This window comes from Triticum urartu, chromosome 4 (genome assembly GCF_003073215.2).
Source record: "Triticum urartu cultivar G1812 chromosome 4, Tu2.1, whole genome shotgun sequence".
Taxonomy (NCBI): Eukaryota; Viridiplantae; Streptophyta; class Magnoliopsida; order Poales; family Poaceae; genus Triticum; species Triticum urartu.
In genome coordinates this window covers 10,815,807-10,829,573 of record NC_053025.1, presented here as the reverse complement: position 1 = coordinate 10,829,573, position 13,767 = coordinate 10,815,807, and the positions used below count along the sequence as shown (strand labels likewise).

Genomic DNA, 13,767 nt, shown 5'->3' with positions numbered 1-13,767 from the left:
TCCATGAGCATGAACACAAGTGTTCAAGGTCGACCCTCATTTCTCCAATGCATAACCTTCCACTCACTTCTCTTATTGAAAAAACTTTTTAGGTATGAGAGGCAAGTAATTTTTTTGTATTTTCATTCTTTTAAAAAAATTGTTTGTTTCACCCACAACTAAACAGAAACAAAAAAGGAAAAACAAAATCTACTTAGTGAAGAAAGCAAACAAGCATACACAAGAATATCAACCCCACGCTATTGCTCCCCAGCAACGGCGCCAGAAAAGAGCTTGATAATCCCCAAGTGCAGGAAATCATCATAGCAATTCCCAAAGGTGGAAGTGATAAGTATGGAGTGTCAAACCCACAAGGAGCTAAAGGTAAGATCAATATTCTCTCAAGCCCTATCTGCCACTGATACGACTCTACGTACACCGAACGTTTGCTTCCAATTAGAAACGAGAAATAAAACTACGTTGTGGCTATGAAGAGGATAACTTTGCATGATATCGGAGAGATAAAATATGAAAGTAGGTGTTGTTATCATAAAGTTAGAATATATTACTGAATATTATAAATAATGAGTGTGAAATAATGATGGCTCGGTGTGCGGAATTATCCTATATAGGCAATCGTTAACAAGACCGGTGGTCGTCATTGCAATTTCATTTGAGGGAGAGGAATAAGCTAACATACTTTATCTTCTTGGATCATATGCACTTATGATTGGAACTCTATCAAGCATACGCAACTACTAAAGATCATTAAGGTAAAACCCAACCATAGCATTAAAGCATCAAGTCCCCTTTATCCCATACTCAACAACCCCCTTACTCGGGTTTATGCTTATGTCACTCAAGCAACCCACTATAAGCGAATCATGAACGTATTGCAACACCCTACAGCGGGAATCCCTCATGCTTGCGCGACACGGAGGGCACAATAGGACAGCACCAAAATAAAACGTACAACTCATACCAATCTAGATCAATAATCAACCCAAAGACAAAGGATATCTACTCAAAACATCATAGGATGGCAACACATCATTGGATCATAATATGTGGCATAAAGCACCATGTTTAAGTAGGGATTACAGCGGAGTACGGGAGAGTGGACCGCGTAAAAGAGATGAGGATGGTGATGTTGATGAAGACGATCACCGCGGCGATGATTTCCCTCCCGATGGCACTCCGACGCCATTGAGAGAGAGGAGGAGAGGTTCTCCCCCTTGTGCTTCCTCCTCCATGGCCTCCCCATGGATGGGGAGAGGTTCTCCCTCTGGATCTTAGCCTTCATGGAGATGATGGCCCCTCTAGGATCCTCCTCCATAGCCTCCGGTGATGATGGCTCCCTCCGGCAGGGTGCCAGAGAGGGCCTAGATTGATTTCTCATGGCTACAGGGGCTTGCGGCGGTGGAACTTCCGATCTAGGTTTCTTTTTGGAAGTTTGGGTATAAATAAGAGGTGTTGGAGTTGGGAACAAGTCAGGGGGGTCCCCGAGGCAGCCACGAGATAGGGGGGCGCGCCCCCCACCCTCGTGTTGGCCTCGGGACTCGCCTGGTCCATCTCCGGTACTCCGTGGGCTTCTTCTGGTCCAAAAACAATCTCCGTGAATTTTCAGGTCAATTGGACTCCGTTTGATTTTCCTTTTCTGTGATACTCAAAAACAAGAAAAAAAACAAAAACTAGCACTAGGCTCTAGGTTAATAGGTTAGTCCCAAAAATTATATAAAACAGCATATAAAGGCCCATTAAACATCTAAGATGGGTAATATAATAGCATGAATACTTCATAAATTATAGATACGTTGGAGACGTATCAATTATCATTCTTGGATGTTTTATAATCATTTTATAGTCATTTTATATCATTTTTTGGTACTAACCTATTGACATAGTGCCAAGTGCAATTTGTTGTTTTTTGCTTGTTTTTACATTGCAGAAAATCAATACCAAACGGAGTCCAAATGCAGCGAAAATTTTTGTGGATTTTTTATGGACCAGGAGACACCCAATGGGCCGAAGAAGCACCTAGGGGGTACCCCGAGGGGGGCACAACCCACCAGGGCGCGCCTAGGCCCCCAAGCGCGCCCAGGTGGGTTGTGCCCACCTCGGTGGCCTCCCGCACCACCTCTTTGCTCTATAAATGCCCCAATATTCTAGAAACCCTAGGGGAGTCGACGAAAATCAATTCCAGCGGCCGTAGTGTCCAGAACCACTAGATCCAATCTAGACACCACCACAGAGGGGTTCACCACTTCCATTGGTGCCTCTCTGATGATGCGTGAGTAGTTCTTTGTAGACCTTCGGGTCCGTAGTTAGTAGCTAGATGGCTTCCTCTCTATCGTTTGATTTTCAATACAATGGTATCTTGGAGATCCATATGATGTAACTCTTTTGCGGTGTGTTTGTTGTGATCCGATGAACTTTGACTTTATGATCAGATCTATCTCTTTTTATCCATGAAAGTTATTTGAGTTTCTTTTATCTCTTATATGCATGATTGCTTATAGACTCGTATTTCTTCTCCGATATTTGGGTTTTGTTTGGCCAACTTGATCTATTTATCTTGCAATGTGAAGAGGTGCTTTGTAGTGGATTCGATCTTACGGTGCTTGATCCCAGTGACAGAAGGGGAACCGACATGTATGTATCGTTGCTACTAAGGATAAAACGATGGGGTCTATTTCTACATAAATAGATCTTGTCTACATCATGTCATCGTTCTTATTGCATTACTCCGTTTCTCCATGAACTTAATACACTAGATGCATACTGGATAGCGGTCGATGTGTGGAGTAATAGTAGTAGATGCAGGCAGGAGTCTGTCTACTAATCTTGGACGTGATGCCTATATAATGATCATTGTCTCGATATCATCATGATTATTTGAAATTCTATCAATTGCCCAACAGTAATTTGTTTACCCACCATTTGCTATTTTTCTCGAGAGAAGCCACTAGTGAAACCTACGGCCCCCGGGTCCCTTTCTCATATTATTTGCCTTTGTGATCTATTTTATTTGCCTTTTATTTTCAAATCTATTAAACCAAAAATACAAAAATACCTTGCTGCAATTTATTTTATTTGGCGTTCGATCTATCAATCTACTACAATTTATTCACGTCCGTTTGCCAATTTCTGGCGCCGCTACCGGAAAGGGATTGACAACCCCTTTTACACGTCGGGTTGCGAGTATTTGTTGTTTGTGTGCAGGTGTCATTTACGTATTGTTGCTTGGTTCTCCTACTGGTTCGATAACCTTGGTCTCATCACTGAGGGAAATACCTACCGTCGCTGTGCTGCATTATCCCTTCCTCTTTGGGGAAATACCGACGTAGTTTCAAGTCGCATCATACATCATCTTGTAACTAACTCCTTAGTCATTTTGCTTGCAAGTTTCTTGTGATGCTATACTACAAAGAGGGCCCAGAGATACCTCTCCGTCATACGGAGTGACAAGTCCCAAACTCGATTCACGCTAACTCAACAGACACCTTCGAAGATACCTGTAGAGCACCTTTATGATCACCCAGTTACGTTGTGACGTTTGATAGCATTTAAGGTATTCCTCTGGTATCCGGGAGTTGTATGATCTCATGGTCGAAGGAATATGTATTTGACATTAAGAAAGCAGCCGCAAAAACTGAATGATCATATGCCTAACGGTTGGGCCTTGTCCATCACATCATTCTCCTAATGATGTGATCTCGTTATCATATGACAACTCATGTCTATGGTCAGGAAACCTTAACCATCTTTTGATCAACGAGCTTGTCTAGTAGAGGCTTACTAGGGACTTAGTATTTGCTTATGTATTCATTCATGTATTTAAGTTTCCAATCAATACAATTATAGCATGAATAATAAACCTTTATCATGGTTAAGGAAATATAATAATAACCACTTTATTATTGCCTCTAGGGCAAATTTCCAACAGTGTTGTCTTATTTGCACGTGGCATCGTCGGTGTTAGATTTGGAGATGTTGGTTGTCTAGTTGTTGCTTGGGCTGCTTCCCTGGTTCGCGAGTTTAGTTGTGTTTTTTCTTTATTTGGGTCGAGCATCTCTTGTCTCTCTGCTTCAGCAACCATGTCCGTGCCTCTTGCGTTCGTGCCATGGGTTGTACCACCCCCTGTACTCACTCTAACTTCTTCTATCAATGAAGTGATACACAAGCTTTGCGTATTCATGAAAAAAGCTTTCATTGCAGGAAGTGCAATAAAGGTGAAGAAGAAAAGGAGTGGAAACTACAAACAAACAAGTTGAAGATTTGCATCAACACATCAAAACTGTCGGTTCACACATTATTCATATTCGTCAACTATCTCACTGATGCCCATGATATGGAATTCATCCTCAGGTATGATTAGTTACCCTCCATGTTATTATTTTGATCCACATATGCAATATAATTTCTTACGCCGTGAGAGGGTATTACCACATCCCTATACATTCGATTAGCTGCACTTTTATTGCTAATCCAATACATTATTATCGTCCTAAGTGTAAATATGGTCGAATATACTTATTGCCATTAGCACATAAAAATGGCCAATGGAGTGTTAACATCGTCCTTGGAACAAACTCGATGCAAGTTATTTTTTGGCACACGAGCTTTGCCAAACAAATTGAGGCATATGTTGATACCGGATTTTATCATGATAGAAAACGTAAAATAAGATGGCCTCAAATTAATTAGTGTCCACTATGAAAACCTTGTGCCAACAAAACTAACAAATTTAATGTTTGGGTCATCTTAATCTGAGTTCATCTCGAGGGCCAAAATAGTGCTCGTGGTGCTGAAAGTTGTTGCTCGGTTAATTACACACCGAAGATCACATCAGATGGAAAACCTTCTTCTCGTTTAGGAAAACGGTTTTGATATTTGGATCCTCTCAATTCAAGATCGCATGCAAAAGTTACAACCAAGATAATGCGGCCCGACCACATGTAAAAAAGTGACGTCCGACATGAGACATCATGTATACCCATGTCTGATACATGGCTCCAGCCATCACTTTTTTGGCGGGAGTGATTCGATTCTTAAGATGACCTCCGATCAAAAAGCGTTCAACATGAAATTTCTTATTTTGCTTTTTGGATCATTTTAATCCGAATTCGTTTGTGGCATGTGGATCTCGAAAACCGAACTACTGTCTTAGGCTCACGTATAATCCGAGTTCGGTTTATTTGAATTTGGGGTCCTTCTCTTGTACGGAAGTCTAGCGGTCTCATAAATAGGTAAGAAATGATGGTTGATTGGACAACACACAATCGATCAATCAATCTATCATCTTTTATCTTTGATCTCTTCTCATTTACCCTAGTTTTCTTCTTCCTCATTATTCGTTGTTCTACTTGTTGCAAGGCAACGATCCACGAGGCCTGGGGGCGACTATGTCGACTTATGGCAGACCATAGCCGTTGCGCGGCCCGACGGGTCTCTCCCGGACGTGATGGGGTTTCGGGTCCTCAAAAACCTCGCCGGCTTGGCTAGCGCACCGCGCTCTCGACGAGGCTCCTACTCCGACGTGTCCCGCGTACCACGCTTGACGTCGGGGCTCACGGGGCTCACGTACCATAGATTTTTTTTTTGAAAAGAAGAATAACCTCCGACCTCTGTATCTGGGAGATGCATGCAGCCACAACCATAGATAGGCCCAACCGTAGGTGGACGGGCTAGGGCTAGGGCTAGAGTACATTATCCCGGAAAAAAAGGAGGGGGCAGAGTACATTGAAATCGTCGCCTCCTTCTCCACCACGCCAAACATTTTCGTCTTGCTCTATTTATTTTGCGCTTTTAGTTTAGGGGGTTCCTTCTTTACCCTTTCTCTTTCGAGAAAATTCTTTAGCTTGGACGTTGTTGGAGGGTCACCACCCGTGCCCCGTTGGTGGTCAGGAGAAGCAAATGAACCCCGGCCGGCCTGTTTGAAACTTGTTTGGTAATAAATGAATGAGCTGCGAGATACCGTAATGGTCACATCGTTCCCCGGGTGTCACATAAATCGGGAACCGGCCGAGGAGTACAACCGAGCGCACTTGGTGGGGTTTTTTCTTTTGATAACCTTGGTGGGGGTTATTACTACAAGGGACAAAGCTCGCAACAAAGAGACTGCCCGGGGGGACCCACACCAGACCAGACCGCTTGTGTTCAGCTCACATGATGCCCGCCCGCCCGCCCGGAAGAGACATGCATGCGTCGCCGCCGCGTACGTACATATACATGCACACATACGTGATTCCTCAGGGTATACAAGACAAGCATTGGCAGCACAATGCCGTGCCGGCGAGCCGCTGCGTCCGGGTGCCGGCGCCGCGTGGGAGACGGCGGCGAGCGGCGCACGGGCGGCGCGAGCGAGCGAAGCCGAGGGAGGAAGGGAGGGGAGGCGCAATGAATGAAGGCGGGCCTTGAAAAGCGTCACCTCAACCTCGTGACCGCGCAGGGTGACGGGTGATGCGACGGGGATGGGGGCCTCCTGCCTGCACCTGCCGGCACGCCACGCCACGCAGCCGCACTGCCAGAGCTCGCTCCTGCACGCGCCGTGCTTTGCGTGCCGATGTGCGCGCGCATACATACCCGCCGCTCTCTCTCTCTCTCTCTCTCTTCCTTAGGAAAGAAATCAGATGTATTACAAAAGGTTCTGCCAAAAATACAAAGTACCTCAAACATGATAAAATTACATCAAGATTCTAACATCATCGAACAACCACATCAAATCCACGAGAAAACCTTAACCTCACTATCCCAAAGAGACACCAGGAAGCGCCGCCATCCCCCGAGCAAGTGAATCTACACCGAAACTCCGTCGACTACGTCCAAACAAACAAATAAGCTCGAGTACCACCGAAACCCGCAAGACAAACTCGAACAAGAAGCGCCGTCATCCCCTCCAAACGCCGCACCCGCGAGGACTAAAAACCCTAACCAAAACTAACGGAGGCACCGAGGTTCTCGTCCCAGGCCCCATTCGCCGGAGGAGCAGACAGAGGGGAAGCGAATCCATATGCTCTCCGCCTCTCCTCTGCTCGGCTTTGTCACTACTCCATCACTTCCTTTGAAATGTACTACAACAAATGCATACCGTTTTTGTGTCACCACAAGTGTTAACGCGTGTCTTGTTGCCCTTGACTCGGGAAGGAACGAACGGAGCAAGCCTAGGGAAAGAAGAGAGAATGCGTAGCCAGCTAGGTAGGCGTCGTCCTCCATTAACGCCCGGGCTCAAGACGATTTCGATTTGAAAGCGAGCGGCCGTGCAGGGTGCTTGGGGGGAGACATTCATTCACTTGCAAGCATACAAGGGCACTACTCCTACTTAGTAGTAGTAGTAATTGCAGGTACTCACAAGGAAATTCATTGTGCTCGCGCGTACCGCGCGCCATGTAGTTATGGAATCGCATTGCTTGCAACCCCTGCTAGTCGTACCACAAAGTTACTACTACAGCACCCCAACTAATTGCTATAGAAAAGGCCGGCTGGCTCTTGCGAGTGCTAGAAGTACAACCAAACTTTTTTAATTAATATTTCAACCAAGTAGCACTGCTATCTCCTGTCCTTTTTAGTCGATGTAAAATTTGTCCGAAGCCAAAATTCGTAAAGTTTGATCAACTTTATGGAAAAAAACATCAACACTCGGCATACGAAATCAATACCACTAGACGGGTCACTAATTTAATTTTCATATTGTAGCGGCGCGTCGACAACTTGTTCGGACGGCGGCAATGGTCGGTCGGTGGTCCATGAACATCGACGTATTTTTTATTATGTTTGAGATGCTTGGCACTTCCGGTGAATCTTTATACAGTATATTTGATCATTGTCGAAAAAAATAACCTTTGAATTATTTTTTCATACTAATATAGTCATTTTTTTGTAAGGTTCGACTTCAGACAAATATCACATGCAGAGTAAAAAGGACCGAAGAGAATATCAGCACTGTACTTCCAAGCCATTGAGGCAAGAGCCGTGGGCCACGAGCCGGGCACACTATGCGCGCATCTATCACCACAGCGCAGTGTAAATACGTGCCATCACCATTACCACCACTCGCTGTCACCGGCCACCAAAGCGTCGTCGAGCATCACTCGCTCAAAAACACCGACGATAAAGAAAGAAAACGAGAGCAAAGCAAAAGGCCCCAGTGAAAAGACAGGCCGTTGCTATTTAAGGGCCACCCCCAGTCCCCCAAAGAGGCACACTCCCTGCCTCCCACTCCCACTCCCACTCCACTTCAGCCACGCCACTGCCTCCAGCTCCAGCGATGCCCGCCGCCCCCTCCCCGCTCCCCCCTAACGCTTCCTGAGCTCCCCGCCGCCGCCATGGAGCTCGGGCAGGTGCTGGGCTACACGCCGCCGGCGACCAAGGACGCGAGATCCGGCGGCGGCTTCACCCAGGCTGCCGCTTGCCCCTACCCCTACCCCTCCCCCTTCCTCGACGAGCAGAAGATGCTCAGCTTCTCCAAGGCCGCCGCCGCTCACCAGCCGCCCTCAGGTCTTTCTTGGATCCGCTCCTCCCTCTTCCACACATTTTTTCTGGCATCTGTGATGTACTCCGCTCGATCTGCTCTCTGCAAGCCATGATAGATGGGCAGTCCTCTGGCGTCCTACTGTTCCCATGTTCAAAGATAAAAGGAAAAGAGTCAAAAGCAGCACTCCATGAGCCCTCTCTCTCACCTCTCACTCAGCAGCGCCACCAGCTCGATTCATGGCCATGGGGATTCGCTCGAACCTACCCATTCACTGGGGGCCCTCCTGCTCAGCCAAGGCTGCTCCATTCCATTGCTTCTTTTTACTGCTTTATTTATCTACACTTTTGTCTTCACTCGGCGCCTGCAATAACAAGAAACAAATAAATAAGCATATCCATGGATATTTTCAAGATAAGGCTGTTGCTTCACTGAGCATTTTTGCTCATGCTGAGTGGGGTTTCCTCTTCTTCTTTTTGCATCTAGGTATGGATTTTGGGAGGTCCAATGAGCAGAGGCTGTTGCTGGCCAGGAGCAAGATGCCCTTCACCCCTTCACAGTGGATGGAGCTGGAGCACCAGGCCCTCATTTACAAGTATCTCAATGCAAAGGCCCCCATACCTTCCGGCCTGCTCATCTCCATCAGCAAGAGCTTCAGACCCTCCTCCGATAGAAGTAAGCATCCAGCCAAAAACATGTACTATACTCACATCTCATTTTTTTTACTGAGGTAGAAACGCAGCCAACGTTGTGTATAGATATGACTGCCTGTAAATGTGATGCAGTAAAAGATCTGTCTTGGTAGAAAAAGTACTGTCCTGCACGTGATATCTAAAAGCATGTCAGCAAATATTGTTTTTTTGCATATTTGTAAGTATTTCTAAATAAGAATATATCAGTCAGTAGGCATGGCACAAATGCTGCATATAAGATGTTGCCTCAGCTATCTATTTAGATTTAGTCACCAAGCAAGTTAACATATGCATCAAGCACAACCTTAATACTGTCTACTACTACCTCCGTATCAAAATATAAGACGTTTTGAACTGCAAAAACGCCTTATATTTTGATACAGAGGAATACTTGGTTACAAAGCTATAAATGCAAGCAGAGCATGACCTGCTTCCCTGCAATGCAGTGCCCTGGAGGCCTGTCTATCAAGGGTTCACCAATGCAGATTCTGACCCGGAACCTGGAAGATGCCGTCGAACAGACGGCAAGAAATGGCGGTGCTCAAAGGAGGCGATGGCCGAGCACAAGTACTGTGAGCGGCACATCAATAGGAACCGCCATCGTTCAAGAAAGCCTGTGGAAAACCAAACAAGGAAGAACGCCAAAGAGACACCTGCTGCTGGCTCGATATCGGCCCCTGTCTCACAGGGTGGCTGTAAGAAAGCAAAAGCTGGTGATGAACTGAAGCCAGGGAGCGTCAGTTATTGGACAGATAATTTAAACAGGTTTGTATACATTGAATCTTAGTTTCTTATATGGATCAGAACTATTTCACAGCTATGGAGTGACTGAAAAAATGCAACTGCTAAGCTAGGGAGGCAAAGAAACAAGCAAAAACATTTAAATTTTATTGCAAGGTCATAATTTCGATTTAACACTTGTACTCGTTTGCAGGGCAATGGTGAGCAAAGCCAGGGGAAACAACCCTGAAGAAGGCAACAGTGCTCCACTCCTGAATTCTACTAATCAACAACACACATTGTCCTTGTTCTCTCAACTGAAGCAACAGAGCAAACCAGATAAGTTCAGCCCGGCAGTCGATAGTGAATCGATCTCCTCAAATACTGTATTGAAGCCTTGGGAAAGAAGCAACCAGCAGAGCAGTAAGGACGTTTCTTCCACGACACTCCATGATCGCGGGTGCCTTCAATCAGTCCTTCAAGATTTCAGCATGCATAAGAATGACAAGATCGAGTCTCAGAAAAACAATGCTTCAGTGCCATCTACTTTCTATTCATCTACAGAAGGTCGACACATCAGCTGCCTTGCATCTAACATGATGCAAGTGCAGGAGGATTGCATCTCAAGCTCTTGGGAGATACCTCAAGGTGGGCCTTTAGGTGAAATCCTAACAAACTCCAAGAATACTGATGACTTGACCAATAAGTGTGAATCAAGATCATATGGTTGGTTACTGAGTCTTGATGAACATGAAATGTGAGTTCGCAGTAAATGGAGAGCTAGACATAGCAAAATTCACCATGGAAGGGAACAATGCTGATGGAAGCAGGATGAAGTAGCTTAGATGTGTGACCCATCCATGCTTGTTCTTCTCTCCATATTTTCAATCTTCTGTTTTGTAATATCCAGTAGTTGCAACTTTTAGTGTTTAGGAATTTGGCTGTATCCTAAAATATTATGGCTTGCCTTGTATCAAGCTTATTAGCTACATCTTTTAACAGGTAAACTATAAGGATCCATTTCTTCATATCCATCCAGTAGTTCCAACTTCCAAGGAACTTTTCTGAAATTATTTGAGCCCATAACACCCATGGTTCTGTTTGTCAATGTCCAAGACCATAACTGTCAACTCTTCATAAGGATGGCATATATTGTAATAATCATATAACAAGCAGATGAATATCAATTCAAATCGTCCTGACAAACATATAAGGCCATTTGGTTATCAAGCCTTGGACAACTTACTGCAGGTTAAATGAGCCCAGTAATCATAGTACAATTATACAGTCAATTTCTGGAAACTTTTATCATACTTTCTGAGGACAGTTTATCATCTCTAGTATGATTCAAAAGAATGAACCCATGTCTGGTACGGTGATGGCCCTTAAATTTGATATACTCCTGTATTGATTATGTCCAGGACAGGATTGATACAGTGAGGAGTATTACAGCAGAGATACGTATCAATAGGACATCCGGCAGATAAGAACAGTATCCAGCTAGCTACCTATACAGGAGGATCATACAGTCTCTCTTAGGCCGATGTTATTTGATTTTGCCAGTTTATCAGTATGAAGCAAGTTCCTGAAAAACCCATTGTTTTGTTGTGCCCGTACGGAAATATCAACCATAAGAACAATTTTGATGTCAATCACACATGAAAATGCAAAGCGAATATGATGAATTGATCATATCCGCCTAATCTAGTTTGCAAATGCATGAGAATCAAGAAATACGCAGAGTTGATATAAGTACCTTTAACAGTCGGTTAATCAGAAACAAAACCTGGGCAAACCAAACTGAAATAGTACAAAAGGTTTAGCAACAAGGAGCACACCGAGAATAAGCAGCATTGGCTCGGATATGCACAGAGCTCGTCAAATGATAAATAAAGTATCAGCACCAAGAAACAGAATATCTCAGCTAGACAAGAACACTATACAAAACCGAGCTAACACACTACAAAGCACAAAGGCATATTTGCATATGTCGAAGGCAGGCCTAACCCGAAGTCCAACCATATTCATGGAACAAGGGCTATCTTGCATTGCATCAATATGGGAGTAACTGAAGCCAGTAGCTATCAAGAAGCAATGGCTTGCCAAAACTGTGGAACTCCCATGAACAATGATTGGTGATGTTACATAAACCACAATAGATACTGGAGAATGCAAAATCGATATGCTAGTTCGTCTAATACACAGTTTTCACCTAAAATACAAGAACAAATAATAGAGACCAAAAAAACTTAATAAGGTAGGAGAGAATGAAACTTAAAAAACTGTACAGAACAAGTGCTCCGGCTCAGACACGCACAAACAAAGTCATCGGTTTTGGTCCTTAACTGAAATTAAGGTATGAAGAAGTAATCTTGTTGTCATCACAGCCACGCAAACTAGTTCCTCTAATAAACAATTGTCGTCACCTAAAACACAGACCAGAAAATTGAGACGAAAATAAACTTAAGAAGGTGGGACAGAATCGAACTTAAGCAACTGTACAGACATACAAGTGTGCCGGCTCAAACACGCACAAATAAAGTCGTCGGATTTGGTATTAACTGAAATTAAATTATGAACAAGTAATCTAGTTGTCATCACAGCCTCCCAAACTAGTTCCTCTAATACACAACTGTCGCGTAAAATGCAAGAAACAAAATCTGAGACGAAAATCAGCTTAAGAAGGTAGAAGAGAATCAAACTTATACAACTACACAGAGAAACAAGTGCGCCGGCTCAGACACGCACAAATAAAGTCATCAGGTTTGGTCCTTAACTGAAATTAAGTTATGAAGAAGTGATCTTGTTGTCATCACAGCCACGCAAAACTAGTTCCTCTAATACACAATTGCACCTAAAATACAAGAGCAAAAATCAAAACAAAACCAACATAAGATGGTAGAAGAGAACCAAATTTAAACAACTGCACTGCATACACAAACAAGTGTGCCGGCTCAGACACGCACAAATAAAGTCATCAGATTTGGTCCTCAACTGAAATTAAGGTATGAACAAGTAATATTGTAGTCATTGAAGCCACGCAAACTAGTTCCTTTAATAAACAATTGTCGCCTAAAATACAAGAAACAAAATCTGTGACGAAAATCAGATTAAGAAGGTAGGACAGAACCACTTAAACAACTGCACAGACAAACAAGTGTACCGGCTCAGACACGCACAAATAAAGTCATCAGATTTGGTCCTTAACTGAAATTAAGGTATGAATAAGTTATCTTATTGTCATCACAGCCAGGCAAACCAGTTCCTCTATTACACAATTTTGTCACCTAAAACACAAGAACAAAAATCATGACAAAAACCAACGTTACAAGGTACTCCCTCCGCTCACAAATATAAGATGATCTTTTTTTTTTCTGAATAGGATGTATATACACACGTTTTAGTGTGTTTGTTCACTCATTTCAGTCCGCATGTAGTCCATTTGAAATTTCCAAAACAACTTATATTTGTGAACGGAGGGAGTAGAAGTAGAAGAGAACCAAATTTAAACAAGTGCACTGCATAAACAAACAAGTGCGCCGGCTCAGACACGCACAAATAAAGTCATCAGATTTGGTCCTTAACTGAAATTAAATTATGAACAAATAATCTAGTTGTCATCACAGCTAGGCAAGCTAGTTCGTCTAATACACAATTGTTGCCTAAAATACAAAAACAAAAATCCAGACAAACCAACGTAAGAAGGTAGAAAAGAACCAGATTTAAACAGCTGCACTCAAGACACAAACAAGTGCGCCGGCTCAGACACGCACAAATAAAGTCATCAGATTTGGTCCTTAACTGAAATTAAGGTATGAAGAAGTAATCTAGCTGTCATCACAGCCAGGCAAGCTAGTTCCTCTAATACACAATTGTCACGTAAAATACAAGAACAAAAATCCAGAC

General features: G+C 43.7%; 1 protein-coding gene and 6 non-coding genes across 7 annotated transcripts; 1 reads left to right on the top strand and 6 right to left on the bottom strand.

Annotated features, from left to right (window-relative positions):
• The first annotated feature begins 7,863 nt into the window (after window positions 1-7,863).
• On the top strand, window positions 7,864-10,889 carry LOC125550239 (growth-regulating factor 9-like). Its single transcript, XM_048713185.1, has 4 exons — window positions 7,864-8,475; window positions 8,936-9,124; window positions 9,588-9,906; window positions 10,076-10,889. Exons 1-4 carry the CDS (start codon window positions 8,304-8,306, stop codon window positions 10,620-10,622), a joined length of 1,227 nt encoding a protein of 408 aa, XP_048569142.1. The 5' UTR covers window positions 7,864-8,303; the 3' UTR covers window positions 10,623-10,889.
• Window positions 10,890-12,161: 1,272 nt separating this feature from the next.
• On the bottom strand, window positions 12,162-12,251 carry LOC125555186. The gene has a single exon (XR_007304618.1). It is a non-coding gene; the product is annotated as a small nucleolar RNA snoR126 (small nucleolar RNA).
• A 127-nt stretch (window positions 12,252-12,378) lies between these two features.
• LOC125555192 lies at window positions 12,379-12,467 on the bottom strand. Its single transcript, XR_007304624.1, has one exon. It is a non-coding gene; the product is annotated as a small nucleolar RNA snoR126 (small nucleolar RNA).
• A 125-nt stretch (window positions 12,468-12,592) lies between these two features.
• Window positions 12,593-12,682, bottom strand: LOC125555183. The gene has a single exon (XR_007304614.1). It is a non-coding gene; the product is annotated as a small nucleolar RNA snoR126 (small nucleolar RNA).
• Window positions 12,683-13,023: 341 nt separating this feature from the next.
• On the bottom strand, window positions 13,024-13,113 carry LOC125555184. Its single transcript, XR_007304615.1, has one exon. It is a non-coding gene; the product is annotated as a small nucleolar RNA snoR126 (small nucleolar RNA).
• A 287-nt stretch (window positions 13,114-13,400) lies between these two features.
• Window positions 13,401-13,490, bottom strand: LOC125555190. The gene has a single exon (XR_007304622.1). It is a non-coding gene; the product is annotated as a small nucleolar RNA snoR126 (small nucleolar RNA).
• Window positions 13,491-13,617: 127 nt separating this feature from the next.
• Window positions 13,618-13,707, bottom strand: LOC125555189. The gene has a single exon (XR_007304621.1). It is a non-coding gene; the product is annotated as a small nucleolar RNA snoR126 (small nucleolar RNA).
• Between the last annotated feature and the right edge of the window lie 60 nt (window positions 13,708-13,767).

Coding starts and splice junctions, on each gene's coding strand:
- LOC125550239 (XM_048713185.1), top strand. CDS start 8,304: ATGGAGCTCGGGCAGGTGCTGGGCTACACGCCGCCGGCGACCAAGGAC. Junction 8,476..8,935: donor CGCTCACCAGCCGCCCTCAG/GTCTTTCTTGGA, acceptor TTTTGCATCTAG/GTATGGATTTTGGGAGGTCC. Junction 9,907..10,075: donor TGGACAGATAATTTAAACAG/GTTTGTATACAT, acceptor ACTCGTTTGCAG/GGCAATGGTGAGCAAAGCCA.